The sequence below is a fragment of the Bos javanicus genome, chromosome 11 (assembly GCF_032452875.1).
Source record: "Bos javanicus breed banteng chromosome 11, ARS-OSU_banteng_1.0, whole genome shotgun sequence".
In the NCBI taxonomy this organism is placed as follows: Eukaryota; Metazoa; Chordata; class Mammalia; order Artiodactyla; family Bovidae; genus Bos; species Bos javanicus.
In genome coordinates, this window is record NC_083878.1 from 19,689,125 (window position 1) to 19,706,364 (window position 17,240).

The window sequence follows — 17,240 nt, forward strand, 5'->3', positions numbered from 1 at the left end:
CCTCTTCTCCTCTGACTAAAAGGATACTTTTTATTTACTAGATCATTTAAGGCTGAGAAAATACATGCTAAAATAAACCTTTAAGGGATGCTATATTTACTTCACAGTAGTCGAGAAATATTTGAATGAGAGAAGGATATATAAAAGAACTGAATCACTATGCTATACATTTGAAACTAATATAATATTGCAAATCAATTATACCTGAATTTAAAAAATGAGAGGTTAAAAATAAAGCCATGTTCACTCATCTGCCACGTTCATTGGCTTTTATTTTGAGTTTGTCTTTATTCAACAAATCCAGATAATACTTTTTTAAAAGATTTGTCTCCTCCTAGAAAAATTTCAAATCTGCAGAAAAGCTCTAGGAATAACACAAGAAATACTGTATATCCTCCACCTAGATTTATCAGTTTTCCATTGTTAACATTTTGCCACACTTCCCTCTCTCTGTCTCACTGTCTCTCTCTATAAACACACATACACACAGGTGTTTCTCCAGTGGCTCAGCAGGTAAAGAATCTGCCTGCAATGCAGGAGACACAGGAAACACAGGTTCGGTCCCTTGGATAGAGAAGATCCCCTGGAGGAGGAAATGGCAACCCACTCCAGTGTTCTTGTCTGGAGAATCCCATGGATGGAGGAGCCTGGCGGGCTACAGCCCAAAGGGTCACAAAGAGTCGGATACTACTGAACGACTAAGTGTATACCTACATACCCATATTTATGTTCACCTTGATTTTTGCTGAACATTTGTAAATTGCAAATGTCAAGCCACTTCACTTCTAAATATTTCTGTATGCACTGCCTAAGAAAAAGTAAGACATCTTCCAGTATGATAATATCATTATCATTATCAATATCATTATCATACCTAAGAAAATTAACAATTATTCTATAAATTCATTTAATATGCAGTCTATATTCAAATGTTCTCAATTATCTCAAAAATGTCTTTTATAGCTATTTCCTGGGTTTTTCTTTTTTTGTATGTATATACCAGGATACAATCAAGATTCAAGCATTGCATTTGGTCATGGTATCTCTAGTCTCTCTGTATTTAGAAGAGTTCCTCTACTTTCTTTTTCATCGTCCTGACTTTTTGAGAAACCCAAGTTAATTACCTTATCAATGATTTCATTCAGGATTTGGCTAATCATTTTAATTTAATTTCATGATTAATTTCCAGTTAAACACTGCGGGCAATAAAACTAAACAGCTGACAGTCTATAATTCTTACATCACATCAGGAGGGGTGCGGTGTTAACTGCTTCCACTTTTGGTGATGCTGAACCTTTAATTACTTGGTTATTGTGGTGACAAGATCTTTTCATTTTAAAGATACATTTTCCCCTTTGCAATATCATCTATGGGACTATATTTACATCCTTTTGTGGCTCCTGTTTCCCAATACCTTTTCAACCAAAAGTTTTAGCATCCATTGATGAACCTTGCCTTAATCAAATACTGCACTGAGAGTTGAAGACCATATTAACTGCTTTCAATTACACTTTTTAGAAACTGCTATCAATCTTGACAAAAGTATTTTCTACTACCATGATTTTTCTGCTAAGCTTAAACTTGGCTCATTTTAAAAATTACAAAATTACACGATGATTTTAGAATGATAGTTGGTTGCTGCTGTGTGCTCAGTCACTCCCGACTCTTTGGGACCCCATGGACTGTAGCCCGCCAGGCTCCTCTGTCCGTGCAATTTTCCAGGCAAGAATACTGGAGTGGGTTGCCATTTCCTCACTCCAGGGGATCTTCCCCACCCAGGGATCACACCCACCTCTCCTGCTTCTCTTGCCTTGGTAGGCGGATTCTTTACCACTGCGCCACCTGGGAAGGCAGTTGGTTACTACAAAGCTTAAAGTAACCCTCAAGTTCTTCCAAGATGCAGCCTTAATTATCTTCTGGCCCAGGTGGCTATGCGGTAAATAATCTGCCTGCCAAGGCAGGAGATGCAGGAAACGCGGGTGCAATCCCTACGTCAGTATGATCCTCTGGAGTGAGGAAATGGCAACCCACTCCAGTATTCTGGCCTAGAGGATTCCACAGACAGAGGAGCCTGGCGGGCTACAGTCCATGGGGTCACAAAGAGATGGACACAACGGAGCAACTAAGCACGTTCCCAACAGCAATTCATGGAACCAAACTAGTGTACCCAATTTCTCAAATCTATCTTTTCCAGGATGCATACCAGGCCCTTTGTCCAGGCTCCTCACGTGGTCTGCTCTCTATTCATCTCAATCCTTCACAGACTTGGAAGTCTCACTGGAATGTCACTTCTAAGCCTGTGCCATGGTTCCTCAGTATGTCATCTCACCCCTCCAGATTGACTGTTTTCTGTGCTCAGCTATTGTCTTACAGCACAATTATCATCTCTTTAAAGTGTCTGTTATAACATGTACAAAATGTATTTAAGAGAAGTAAAAGAATTATGCAGTAAACACTAGTGGACTCAACATGCAGAGTAAGGAAAAAAAAATTAACTGTTAACTCTTAAATCTCTCCTGTCCCTCCTCAGAGAAAACCACTATCAGAATCTAATAATTGTTCTCACTCCTTTCCTTCCCTGTGTTGTTTACCACATTCGTTTGGATACCTAAACACACTCATTTCACACTTATTCCACTTACCATGTTCTTTTAACTTTATATTAATGGAATCATTCTGTGTATATTTTCTGCAGTCTGCTTTGTTTCCTTAACATATGTTCCTGAGAGATCTGGCATGTTAGTGTGTTCAGCTGAAATCCCTTCATTTCACGCTGTACATACAGTATTCCAGTGTGTGAATATAACACAACTTGTGTATCCTTTCTTCTTCTGGTGCACATTAGCACTGTTTCCTGTTTTTTGGCTATTATGAACAGGGTTTCTATGAACATTCTTGTTGGTGTGTATGTAGCAATGGAATTGATTGCTTTTCAGGAAAGGATATATACATTTAAGTTTGCTGCTGCTGCTAAGTCACTTCAGTCGTGTCCGACTCTGTGCAACCCCAGAGATGGCAGCCCACCAGGATCCCCCACCCATGGGATTCTCCAGGCAAGAACACTGGAGTGGGTTGCCATTTCCTTCTCCAATGCATAAAAGTGAAAAGTGAAAAGTGAAAGTGAAGTCACTCCCCATGGACTGCAGCCTACCAGGCTCCTCCACCCATGGGATTTTCCAGGCAAGAGTGCTGGAGTGGGGTGCCATAAGTTTGCTACATGATACCAAATTGCTTTCAGAAGTATTATACTTATTTATCTTTTTTACTTATCTTTTCATGGTCACCATATTCTCCAACTAGATTATTAGCTATTTAAGACAGAGATAGATCTGATACTATTTTTGCCTAGAAACATTAGGCATTTAACAAATATTCATTCATTAATTGATTCACTGATTGGTATTAAAAAGAAAGTTTGAGGGGTTCTTTTGGTATTTTCACAACAAGAAGATTATCCACGGGAAAGTCAAATGTAAGAATGTTTCTAAAGTAAGAAAAAATGTAAATCTTTCTTCAAATGTGGCAAAAAAAAAATTAAGAGAAAAAATGAAAATAGAAGATAAATACCATCAATATTCCCAAGCAGATTTTAGACAGTTACAGGAAAATGGAATTATCAGAAGCAGGATACTTTTTTAAGTATCTAACATGTGTTTCGTTTCTTTTTTTCTGTAACATTATTCCACTCCTTCAAAGTCTTCAGTATCTCAGATGCGGTAGGTCGTTTCTTGGGGTCCACTGAGAGTAATTTCTCCAGAAGATCTTTCTGTAATGACAGTAAGAGTCAATTCTAGGAAAGAAAACATTGCAATAAACAAAATTCAATTATTTTTAAATGCTTACTTCTTTGTCGTCAAATACATCTAATCTGCCATTCCTTAGATCGTCAAAGAACTAAAAATTAAACATATATATGTTTATTAGGAAATGATTCACTTTGGAGAAAAACAAACTTAGAAAGCACAAAAGGCTGGGGATACCAGAATTCTAGGATATTTCTAGATTTTTAGAAAAATCTCTTCAGCTAAGAAGCAAGCGGGAATCCTTTTCCCCCACCACCCCCATTAAGAACCATCCTGATCACTACAGCATGTTGAAGTTTTAAGAGCATCATATGAATTATCTCCTTGCATCCTTTTTGGAGCCCTCTGCAAGGTATTTTCAATATCCCTGCCTTACAGGGGAGAAGGCTGTCAACTCCAGGCAAGTCCCTCTTACTGACCTTCAGACTAGGATATCCAGTTGCCTGCAGCATTCGGTGCCCCCCCCCCACTGTCTTCATAAGAAATTCATATTCTTGCTTTAATTTCATCCCAGTATATCTTTCCAGTACCACTGACCATCAACCACTTCCTTGACTTATATACTCCAATACAAATGACACTGCCAACTATTCCCAAATATATTCTTCCCAATCCTTTTCCACGCTAACATCACCTTCTCTCTAAATTGGAGTATTGGAAGCCAACCAATCCTTCAGAGCCCAATTTAAACACCTGCATGAAGCCTAAATCCCTGCAGCTAGCAAAGCCCCCCTCCTAGCTGTTTCCATTAGACTTCATGCCTTCTCCTATAATATTCATAGCATTCTCTTATGTTACCTTTCCTTGTAACATATAAGCTCCTTGAGAACAGCCTTCCTCATTTTCATAACCCTTGGAGAGCTCAGCACAGGGTCTTATGCAAAGCAAGCCATCGATACAATTTTACAGACAGAGATGCACACACCTTCCAAAGAAGACCAAAGGTTTGGTCTTCAAGAAAAAGTATTGGTTGCCCAAACTTGAAAGAGATAAAAATTCATATTTAATTTGCAGTCAACACTAACATGCTCCAGTCCATCCTCACGTGAGGTCAATAACTGCAGCAGTACTTTGAATATGATGGTCAATAATTTTTGTTGCTTAATTCTTTCTGTAACATTGTATTTACCTTCTGTGTTTCTAAAGAAGTGGGACATATATGAAGAAGTTCTGCAAGAATCAGCCCCAAAGCATAGATGTCCACTTCATTTCCATAGTCTTTCACAGAAGAAAGCTGAAAAAAAAAAAATTTATATTCGTGACTCACCTGATATAAATATTCATGCCTTCTAAAGCCAAAAAAGTTATCTAACCAAAATGTCTTATAACACACAACAATGTATATTCATTAGCAAGATATGTAGGCCCTGACTGCCCAGGTTCAAATCCCTGTCACTAAACAGCTGAATCACCTGTATACACTACCCATCAATGTGGGAATAATCTAAATCCTAAAATGGAGATAGCAATAGTTTGAACCTCAGAGTTTGACTGTGGGGTTAAATGAGACCATTAGGTGAAGCGCCCAGTAAATCACTTGCATGCAAAGGTTTATCACAGATTCATTCACAATATTCCACAACTGGAAGCAACCCAAATGTCCATCAACAGGAGAATGGATGAACAAATTGTGGTATATTCATACAATGGAATACTATTCAGCCACAAAAAGGAATAATCTGCTGTTATTTATAAGCAACCACTAGAGGTTCTCCAACAGACATTACTTTGAGTGAAATAATCAAACATAGAAGAGTACATACAATGTGATCCCATTCATATGAAGCTCAAGATCAGGGGAAAGTAATCTATGGTGATAGAAATCAGAGAACTGGTTTCCTCTGGGCAGTGGAGAGGAATGACCGACTGGAAATGGGTCTAAAGGTGAGGAAAATGTTCTGCCTTCTCAGAGGCTTGTAGGCTTCATGAACCTATGCCTTTGTCAGAACTAAAAAAAAAATGTAGACATTCAAGATCTGAATTTTATGGTGTATAAATCTTTCCTCAATATTGGATGCAGGAGATATTTAAGAGAATGGGAGTTGAAAGGAAGCTGTTACTCCCCTATGACTTCTACTTACACACCTTGGAAAAACTTTGTTATGTTTTTATAAACCGCACCTGTCATTCTAGTCAACAATTTCACTTCAAAGACTCTATTATTGATTATCACAGAAATACTTGTTTTTAGACTCACAGGTAAGGAAGAAGACACATAACATATCTACAAATGTAAAAGGTTGAAAACAGCCTAAATAAATACCCATCAGTCAGGAAATAAATGATTGCTGTATATCTGTATTTTGGTGTACAATACAGTTGTTAAAAACAATTTGTCAGATCTATTTGTTCAGATATGGAAAGATTATGATACACTGTTGAGTAAAAAAAAATTAAGTCAGAAAATAACTTTTAGTAGCTTCATAAAATGTATTTACTATTTTTATGTAAAAAAGTCTCCATAAATATATGTATCTATATATTTTTTATAACTCAAAGAAAATGACCTAAAAGGATAAACGACCAACTCTGGTGAGAAGAGTAGGAATAAAAATGAAGAGTAATGGTAATTTTCCATTTTCATTCTATTTACTTATGTATTATTTTAATTTTATGAGTGCCTGTTATTTTTATAATTAAAAAATGAAAGAGATAAAAAATATCTAGACAGAAAGAAAGGGGACCTCACCTGTTCTGGGCTCATGTATCGTAAAGTTCCCTTTTTACTTGTGCGCGTTTCATCATTTTTCAGGTATGTAACAAGTCCAAAGTCTCCAATCTTGATTTGGTTCATAGCTACTAAAAATATGTTACCTGGCTGCCGAAAAAATATGTTATAAGTACTAATTTGACAGACTTTTATCACATATCCAATTCATACTTCATAACAGCTATTTTTAAATTTACTTGTAAGGCATTTACCTGCTCCTAGGTAGCCCAAAACAGGAAACTTATTAATATCAGTCTTTAAAATGCTAACTGAAGAAGTCAGGACATTTTAGCTTTCAGCAGAGAAAGCTTGGGAAATAGCTGCCTTCAGATAGCTGAAGATAAGTCAAAGAAAGATGGATTCACTCCTGCCTGGTCCCTGTGGGGATAGATCCAGGACTAGAGGATGGAAACGACCCCAAGACTTGCTTTTAATATATCCTAATACGACATGGGTTTGGGTGAACTCCGGGAGTTGGTGATGGACAGGGAGGCCTGGCGTGCTGCAATTCATGGGGTCGCAAAGAGTCGGACACGACTGAGCGACTGAACTGACTGAACTGAATATAGTAATCGTGTGGTCCAACAAATGGGAGTTAGAGAGTTCCCCATCCTACAAGGTAGTCAAGACAGGGCTGGACACCCACTTGGTGGAAACACTGCAAACATGAGTCCAGCATTTGAAAGGGATTGAAGGAGACACCCCTAAGATCCTCTCCAATCCTGAGATTCTCAGAATGAGTCCATTCCCAGTAATGCTGCAGAATACCCTGTGCAGAATTTTCCCTGGGAGCTCCTTTATATCCATTTCTCCAGGCTTCTGACTTCTTAACAAACACAGCCCCTCTGTCTTTGAAGGCATACCAAGTTAACTGGAAGCTGATGCCTAGCACTGAAATATATTTTTCTACATAATTCTTTAAGCATAATGGGAAAAAAAAAAGGAAGAACAGAATGAGAATTCCACAACTTTGTAGAAGGTATTGACTAATATTCTAAAGACCATGAAACCAGGAAGGTTGTTGATGAGGACTCTGCTTCCACTGCAGGGGGCCCAGGTTTGATCCCTGGTCATGGAACGAAGATCCTACAAGGTGTGGCAAAAAAAAAGGGGTGCAAACTTTATCCAGGAGGCACAAGAATAAGGTGACCGAGGAGCCTGGGGCAATTGGGAAATTGAACCTCCTCAGCCCATAAGCCCTCTCTCCAGAAACCTCTGTGTCTCTCACCAGCATCTTTGGTCTAGTTCTTATGGTAAATGCTGGTTGACTTCATAGAACAGGGGCTTTATTGGGTAAAGACCATTATCTGGCAAAGCCACCAGTAGCAGGTATTTTGTGAAGCATCACAAAATAAGACGCACACTTTTGTTTACATCTTCTCTCAGATGTGAAAAAGCAGTAACTGTATCAGTGAAGTTAGCAAGTTAAAAAAGATGAAAGTCTGACCTTTGAGCACCTGCAAACATAGGGCAAACACTCTCTACAGACACAAGAAAAGATGACTCCCCAACAAGAGGCACAAGCAGTGCAAGATACAGGAGGGAACTGGCCAACCACGTGGTGGGAGAAGGGAGCACTAGGCATTTTCATTAACTCATCCTGATGGGGGCCTGGGAGGAAATGCCCAAACCTCTGAGTAGAGGAGATGACTGTGTAAGTAGATAATTTATTTGCAAATGATTGTATAAAGAGATAATTGTGCTTAATTTCTTATTTAACTCTATATGATTCATTTCAAAGTGAACGTATAGCCATTCTAAATGTATTCTTTTGAACAGAGTCCTTATATCCTTCCAACTTCAAAGAACACCTTCAAATACTGTTATTAACAAAATGAGATATTGGAACCAGAGGCAGCCCAATATGAAGGCGTCAGACATCCAGCCCCTGAGAAGACCAAGGATGCAATACCTCTTAAGGGCCATCTTTTCCTACCAAGGCCAACAAACAACTATGTACATGGCTGCTTATTTTTCTCAAGGAACATTTTTCTTTGTTTCTCGCTCCTGGCTGTTTTAGACATGTGGGATAAGCCCAAGGTCCATATAGACGAGGTGCTTCTGTCTAATCCAGAATGACCAGGAAAGCCTCATAAAGAAATTGAAACCAAAGCGGACAGGTAGAAGAGTGTCTCATGTGAGCACACGAGCAAAGGTTTGGTGATAGGATTCAGCATGGGAGGTTTTTGATGACGGTACGCAAATCACAGGGAACAGAGTGCCAAGGGAAGACTGAAAAGCTCTTCTGTCTGATTTTGAGGAGGAAATGGGAAAACTGCTCATCTAGACCATGAGAGAAGCTAGGAAGCCAGAAGAAAAGGAAAATACAAAAGTATATGGCATGTTCCAAGGTTTGCATTGCCGCAGTTTTCATGGGGCAGAGATGTCTCACCAAGTGCCAAGCAAATTCGAGACTCTGGACTTAGTGGCTGTGACTGCCCTCAAGAGTAATGACTTAAAAGGTTAAGAGAATCGTGTTCCCAAAGCCAGAGTCACCAGAGTCTCTTCTGCCTCTCAGACAAGCCTGGGTAGCAGTAGAGGCAGAGACAGAGCACTCAACTAGATGTGCCAGCCACAAGAATTATGTGCACAGAAATGTCCAGTACACTAAAGCGGTTAGTGTTTACAACTGGGGTGAAGGTATCAGCCAGGATGGCAAATAGGACCAGAAGTGAATGAGCAATGAGCTGCTTCTTGCAGAGCTCAGCATCTTAGTAAGTTTACAGTCCTGGCAACCTCCTGATTGATTCTACAGACTGGTACCTGGGGCAAGTGCTATATCCACTCTAACCTTACAGGATCAGAGATGTTATTTCCTCACGACTGTCGATCAATTAGAAAACTAAAGAAGACAGGCTTTCACATTAATAAATTCTATTTACCAATTCTCAATACAGCACATTTTCCACTCACCTTAAGGTCTCTATGAATTAACTGTTCTGAATGTATATAATGCACTCCTGTTGTTATTTGTTGAAAGAAATCCAAAGCCAAACGTTTGTCTGGCTTCTTGCCTCTTCTTTTCTCAATCCATTGGTCCAACGTACCTTTATCACAATATTCCATCTGGATGAAAAGGCACCTAGTCTTTGATCTGGGATAAAATTCACTGTATAAGTAGCAATAAAAATAAATTTATAAAAAATACACTTAAAAATTAAATTTAAAAAATGACACCTTCTTAAAAATGCCAAATATGTCTCAAAACAGAAATCTAAATATAACAAATGTGAGTCAACACATAATAAACCACTCTTTATTTAGGTCATAAGTTCCCAGATAGCAAAGCTTTGTTTATTTAGCTAAGTTGTAAAGTAGCAGCCTTCCCATTCTTTAACGCTGAAGGTCCTTGACTATCTTTGCTAATAGATAGGAAGAGAAGCATAAGCATGACAAAATTGCAGAAAACCAAATTTCATTATTATATATTGTAATTTTGAAACATTTTAATTCACCATTGCTCTACAGAGCATCTATTTTGCAAAAGACACAGAACAGGCACCTAAAGATAAGAAAATGAGTTAGACACTAGCCTTGTTCTCATGAGGATTATAGTTTGATGGGAGAGCGATAAAGGAAAAACAAGCAGAAAACAACAGTGCAGCAGGCCCCAACCCCTGGGATCTAATGCTGATGATCTGAAGCAGAGGTTATATAATAATAACAGAAATAAAGAGCACAAAAAATGTAATACGCTTGAATCATCCCCAAACTATCCCCTCTCCCTGGCCCATGGAAAAACTGTCTTCCATGAAACCAGTCCCTGGCACCAAAAAGGTTAGGGACTGCTGCAGTAGTACATGGATAGGAACTCTAAGAGAAATGCCAAAAATTGTTACGAGGTATAGCAATGAGGCGGGTCTTCCCAGGTGGAGCTAGTGACAAAGAATCTGCCTGCCAATGCAGGAGACTCAAGAGACGTGAGTTTGATCGCTGGGTTGGGAAAATCCTGTGGAGTAGGAAATGGCAACCCACTCCAGTTTGCTTGTCTGGAAAATCCCATGAACAGAGGAACCTGATGGGCTACAGTCCATGGGATCACAAAGAGTTGGATATGACTGAGCGACTAAGCACACACCACACAGCAAGGAGGACCGATTTTGCTAATCATGGTAGTTGTTCTTTTCTGAACTAAGTTGGCTTTAATATTAATTTAAATTCTTTGAGCATATGTTGGCTAGAAAATAAAAAAAAAGGTAGCCAGGAATTTTCTAAAAGCTGAAGTCCATATGCGGATGGTACTTCTGAAACTAAAGATACAGTTCTAAATTACATGGTGTGGAGATAGGGCTGGAGTCAGGAGACGGTGAATGAACAGGCTCACCATGGCCTCAGGTTTGCACTGAAAGAACTGTCTCCAAGGAACACGGGGTGACTTTCAAAGGGAGGCTCTTTATAACCCTTCAGTCCTTTTCCAGTGGCTTGCCTGAGACAAACATGAGTAATGCAAGGGCCGGGGGGGTACCCCCATCACAGCTCAGGGTCTTGGAATTATTTAGACTGCCCTTCACCTCACCATGAGTGGTATGATTACACACAGAAGGGACCCTGTGACTGCACCCTGCCAACCAGTTGAGTGGAGCAGAAGAGCGTTAGCAGTGGGGGGAGGGCGGCCTCCAGTTGTGCTGTCTGCATTTATCACCTGGACTGGAGTCAGGGCACGTGAGAAAGCCTGTACTTTAAACAACAGTCAGGAAACCTAAGCCTGAGACGTCAAAAACCACAGACAGTGTTAGTCACTCAGTTGTGTGACTCTTTGCGACCCCCATGGACTGTAGTCCACGAGGTCCCTCTGTCAGTGAAATTCTCCAGGCAAGAATTTACTGGAATGGGCTACCAATTCCTTCTTTAGGGTATCTTCCCAACCCAGGGATCAAACCCCGGTTTCCCACATTGCAGGCAGCTTCTTGCCATCTGAGTCACCAGGGAAGCCACAGAGGACAATTTTAAAAAAACGTTTTTTAAAGCAAATTTGCAGCAAGGAAAAGATTATTCATTGTCTCTTCATTTGTAGAATGGAGGCATAACAGTGTCTCAAAGTTTCTGGTTATGATTATTAAATGTAATAATTAGTGGCCTTATCCACTGACCCACACACAGTAAACAAGTTTCGCTCCTCCTATTAAGACTATGAGAGTTTATTTTTAGTTACCTTGAAGAATTTAAGCTTTGCTCAGGATCATAATCATGCCCATCCCAACAATTGTGGTAATGAACAATATTTGGATGATTAAGTGTTGCCAAAGCTTTCACTTCACGCTCCACCTTCCTAGTTAAAAGAAACAGGGAACACAAAGGCGTCAGTATCCATCCCTGATAATAACAAAACACCTTGAGCAATAGGAGACAATCACCAATATTCCCTTATTAAACAGCTGCCATGGTTCCCACACCAAGGTTTAGAACGGAAGCCTGCAGCTCTCAAAAGGAAAGAGTGAACACAGAAAAAAAATCAGCTGTTTTCACTCTCAACATAAGAAAAAAAAAAACAGTGACTAAAATTATTTCAAACCTCAGACAATTTAGAAGTCACAGGTAGTACTCTTGTGAGCTACCAGTGATGCAAACTTTTTTTGGATCTAAAGTAAAAATCATCCATTATGTTTTATTTAGACTCGTGTTAAAATCACTTTGGATTTCAAAAGCAAACTCCATTTGGGCAGCAAGGGTAGGTAATCCAAGCTGCATGAAGAACCTAATTCAGAATTTTCAGTGCATGGCAAAAATATACACAGAGGGAGATCTATGCAGAGAAACTGAAATTTCACTGCACAATGTGGGAGCTTTACAGGAATGCATAGGTAAGAGTTATGACAATCCTATGCTAAGTGGAGTATATGAGATTTCAAGAATGAGAAAGGATAAGCAAACATTTTGCAACTTATTTTTTTAATTTGAAAAGTTCTGTATGATGTAAAATTTGTAAAAATAGAGAAAAAGTTACTCATATATTAACACAATCCTAACACACTTATGAGTTTAGATGATTTCTTATAGTCTTTCTTCATATACATGTTTACATATGTGTAATTATAGTATATATATTTATCTAACGTTTTCTCATATATTATCTTTAAATTTTTCCCTATTACTATACAATCTGTCTAACCATCATGTATAAACATTTTAATGTAAAATTTCAAAAGTATTAAAAAGTAGAGCAAATAGTAGAATGAACCCCTACCTGGCCATCAGATGAAACAGTAATTAACTCCTGGCCAATCTTGTTTCCTGTATACTCTTACCTACTTCCTCATCTTTCCCTGCATTATTCTGAAGCAACTTCTAGCATCGTGCCATTCATAGTGTATATAAATATTTACAGTATATAACCCTCACTTTTAATGACCGCAAAACAGTCATTGATCAGAGGAGAGCACAAAACATACTAAATCATTCCTTTATTGCTGAACATTCTGTTTGCTCTAATTTCTCACTATTATAAATGACATTGTGATTTTTATCTACTTGAATAACTTTTCCTGTAATCTGGATAATATCCTTGGTATAGGTTCCCAATAGGAAATCCATAGGTCAAAGCACACAAATACTTTAATGCTTCTCGTTGCATATCTCCAAGTGTATTTTTAACTGTGCCGTACCAATCTATGCTTTTGAACTGTGGTGTTGGGGAAGACTCCTGAGAGTCCCTTGGACTGCAAGGAGATCCAACCAGTCCATTCTGAAGGAGATCAGCCTGGGATTTCTTTGGAAGGAATGATGCAAAAGCTGAAACTCCAGTACTTTGGCCACCTCATGCGAAGAGTTGTCTCATTGGAAAAGACTCTGATGCTGGGGGGGATTGGGGGCAGGAAGAGAAGGGGACAACAGAGGATGAGATGGCTGGATGGTATCACCAACTCAATGGACGTGAGTCTGACTGAACTCCGGGAGTTGGTGATGGACAGGGAGGCCTGGCATGCTGCGATTCATGGGGTCGCAGAGTCGGACATGACTGAGCGACTGAACTGAACTGAATCTATGAGAAATGTTCAAGGTACTGCACCCTTATCATCATGAAGGTTTACCGTTAAAAAAGATGTTATGGGATAGAAAGAACAGCAGTATTCCTGGTAAGCAAAACAATGAAGGAAAAAGCCTTATTGTGATGCCAAGTAGTATGAAGGTCTGAGAAGGCAATGGCACCCCACTCCAGTACTCTTGCCTGGAAAATCCATGGATGGAGGAGCCTGGTGGGCTGCAGTCCATGGGGTCGCTGGGAGTCAGACACGACTGAGCGACTTCACTTTTACTTTTCACTTTCATTCATTGGAGAAGGAAATGGCAACCCACTCCAGTGTTCTTGCCTGGAGAATCCCGGGGACCGGGGAGCCTGGTGGGCTGCTCTCTATGGGGTCACACAGAGTTGGACACGACTGAAGCGACTTAGCATCAGCAGCAGCAGTATGAAGGTATTTCAACCGCAAGGCTTTGTCCACGGGACAAACAATAGGTTGGTTTGACTGGATGAAGAGCATCTAAGACACCACACCTGCTTCTTTTCTTATGTCATTTTCGTTCACTTATATCCCTTTTCCATCTCCTTCTCTGATCCTTGAGGGATCTGTCTGGCCAAATTACAAATAATAACAGCTGCCAGAAAATAACAGGCAAGATCGGTGAACATGGGATTTCAGAGCTCCTTCCTCTGTGTCTTCCTTCCTAAAGGAGTTCTGTTATCCAATAATTGGGGTGGGGGTGGGGAGGGGCACAGATAATACATAAAACAAACATGGGAAGCTTTGGGATATGGTGGGAACACAGTAGATTGGAATTCCAGAGGATGAGTTCTAAATCTCCACCTTGTTACCACAGGAGATAGGGCCCAAGGATGGTCATCATTAATTTCTTCTCTGCCCATGCTCACATCCACTCCTCAGACTAAGTGGTAAGAGTCTATTTGCCCTCTCCCTCGAGCTGACCATAGTGACTTTGTTTAATCAATATGATGCGGAACTTCCAAGACTGCTTCCTCCTGGGATGAGTTGTTCTGGGACAGTCCTTCTTAGAACCCAATGACTAAGTTGTGAAACGCCCAGGCCACATAAAGCGGCCAGGTGGAGGCGCTCTGGTTAACAGCTCCAGCTGCACTTGTAGCCACAGCCAGCATCACTGCCAGCCATGTGAGAGCCATCTCCAATGTCCAGCCAAGCCAAGCTTTTAGATGACTCCTGGCTGCAAATGCATGATGAATGACCCGGGTGAACACAGTCAACTCAAAGGACCATAAGAGATAATAACAATTTGGTGTTTCAGCTCAGTTCAGTTCAGTTGCTCAGTCGTGTCTGACTCTTTGCAACCCCATGAATCGCAGCACGCCAGGCCTCCCTGTGCATCACCCACTCCCGGAGTTCACTCAGACTCACGTCCATCGAGTCAGTGATGCCATCCAGCCATCTCATCCTCTGTCATCCCCTTCTCCTCCTGCCCCCAATACCCCCCCAGCATCAGAGTCTTTTCCAATGAGACAACTCTTCACATGAGGTGGCCAAAGTACTGGAGTTTCAGCTTTAGCATCATTCCTTCCAAAGAAATCCCAGGGCTGATCTCCTTCAGAATGGACTGGTTGGACCTCCTTGCAGTCCAAGGGACTCTCAAGAGTCTTCTCCAACACCACAGTTCAAAAGCATCAATTCTTCAGCGCTCAGCCTTCTTCACAGTCCAACTCTCACATCCATACATGACCACTGGAAAAACCATAGCTTTGACTATACGGACCTTTGTTGTTGGCAAAGTAATGTCTCTGCTTTTCAATATGCTATCTAGGTTGGTCATAACTTTTTTAAGCCACTGCATTTTGGAGTGGTGTATTATGCAATAATAGACAACCAGCACAATTATCAACTAGCTTTTACCTTTGGCAAATCAGTTCACATTCCTCTGTAAGATAAGGAGATGAGACTAGAAAAACTCAAAGGTCACCTTGAGCTAAAAGATTTTATAACTGTAGTTCTCATCAACATAGCCTCAAGGATAATCAATGGTATATCCATTTTTTAATTAAAGTAACCACGGGAAAGTGCGGTCATTTCAGAGTAAGCCAAATATCATTCTCCTCATGAATAATATTTTCAAGGAGGACCAGGAAAAAAAATACACTAATGAAGAAGAGGATACGTAAAAAAGAAGAGTGCAAGTTCACATTTAAAAAAATAAAATATTACTACTTACTCACTATTATATTTAACACATTTAATAACATAAGTCTTCTTATCAATTCTGTGTTTGGCTTTGAAAACTTGGCCAAATCCACCTGAACCAATTGGTGTTACTTCTGTGAAATCGTTGACCAACCTTGAGAGATAAAATGCTGCTGTTATTCTGAGTTCAATGTCCTCTGTTCCTCCACTCCGACCCTTCTGCTTTCCCTTAAAGGCGCTAGTGAAATGGACTCTATAACAAACAGGACTCTCCCCTTCTGAGTAAGAAGGATCCATTTCACAGAAACTCTTGAATCACAAAGGATAAGTCTTCCCTCTTCCCATCCCAACATAACAGATCACTCCTGGGAGTCAGTCACCGCCTGGCTGCATGAAAGAATGGTAAAGAATCTTCTATTCCAAGTATAAAACTTTAGAGAAGAGTGCCAGACTGTGTTCCCTGCTACTACCAAGCTGTCATACAAGAAATGAGCCTGTTTATGTTTGCACCTCTCTGGGTTTCCCCTCTCTCCTGCCCCACATTCCATCATTAAGACCTGCCAATTTTCTTTCCAAAACACATCTGCGGGTGTCTGCCCACTTTCCCCCATTGGCGCAAGCTTCCAATAAGACTCCCACCAAACCCTCTTCACAAGACACACCACCTCCTCACCTTCCTCTGCTCCAGTCCACGAGCCTCACAGCAATCAGTGTGATAAATACTAAGTCTGATCACGACTATTGGCCAAACACTTCCCAAGCCTGCCCCTGCATTCAGCAAAACCCAGAAAACCCTGACATAGGCTACCAGGGGCCACCTGTTTGTCCCCGTCCCCTCTCCGGCTTGTCTGGTGACCCCAGCTCCTTGGCCACTGCCCTCCTGGCACATGGCTTTCTCTCAGTTCCTCGGGTGCTCACATTACCTGTCCCACTTTCGCCTTCCCATGTGCTCCTCTTTCGCAGAGTACCAGGGGCTCCCCACCGCCCTGTGCTAACTCATCCCTCAAGCCTCCCCACAACTGTGGCCCAGAGAAAGCCCTGCCTCATCCCTCACCCTAAATTCAAGGGTCCCCAACCACACCATGGCTTTTCCTTTAGACCTCTGGTCACAGTGTGTAATTATCATCCCCACAAAAACTCCAGGAGGACACGGGCTGCTTCTACTGTTCCTGCTATAAATACGATGCCCAGCACCGTGCCAGATATATATTAGGTACTTATTACATACTTGGTCATTCTTTATTATTTCTTGGAGAAGGCAATGGCACCCCACTCCAGTACTCTTGCCTGGAAAATCCCATGGACGGAGGAGCCTGGTAGGCTGCAGTCCATGGGGTCACTAAGAGTCGGACACGACTGAGCGACTTCACTTTATCTTTTCACTTTCGTGCATTAGAGAAGGAAATGGCAACCCACTCCGGTGTTTTGCCTGGAGAATCCCAGGGACGGGGGAGCCTGGTGAGCTGCCGTCTATGGGGTCACACAGAGCCGGACACGACTGAAGTGACTTAGCACAGTATAGCATAGCATTATTATTTCTTAAGTTTGTACTTGATGTTCCTCTGTTGCAAATAGGCCTCCTTTTTA

At 40.7% G+C, this 17,240-nt stretch overlaps 1 protein-coding gene across 2 annotated transcripts in view; it reads right to left on the reverse strand.

The window, feature by feature from the left end:
* Positions 1-255: 255 nt before the first annotated feature.
* The window catches only part of EIF2AK2 (eukaryotic translation initiation factor 2 alpha kinase 2), a 33,610-nt gene continuing 16,625 nt past the window's right edge, over positions 256-17,240 (reverse strand). For both annotated transcript variants that reach the window (XM_061432077.1, XM_061432076.1), the window contains exons 10-16: positions 15,685-15,807; positions 11,666-11,782; positions 9,427-9,607; positions 6,493-6,621; positions 4,933-5,037; positions 3,844-3,894; positions 256-3,766 (exon numbers count right to left, since the gene is read on the reverse strand). In XM_061432077.1, coding sequence (XP_061288061.1) covers positions 3,644-3,766; positions 3,844-3,894; positions 4,933-5,037; positions 6,493-6,621; positions 9,427-9,607; positions 11,666-11,782; positions 15,685-15,807 — 829 coding nt within the window. In that variant the 3' untranslated portion in view covers positions 256-3,643. The remainder of the gene's footprint in view (positions 3,767-3,843; positions 3,895-4,932; positions 5,038-6,492; positions 6,622-9,426; positions 9,608-11,665; positions 11,783-15,684; positions 15,808-17,240) is intronic.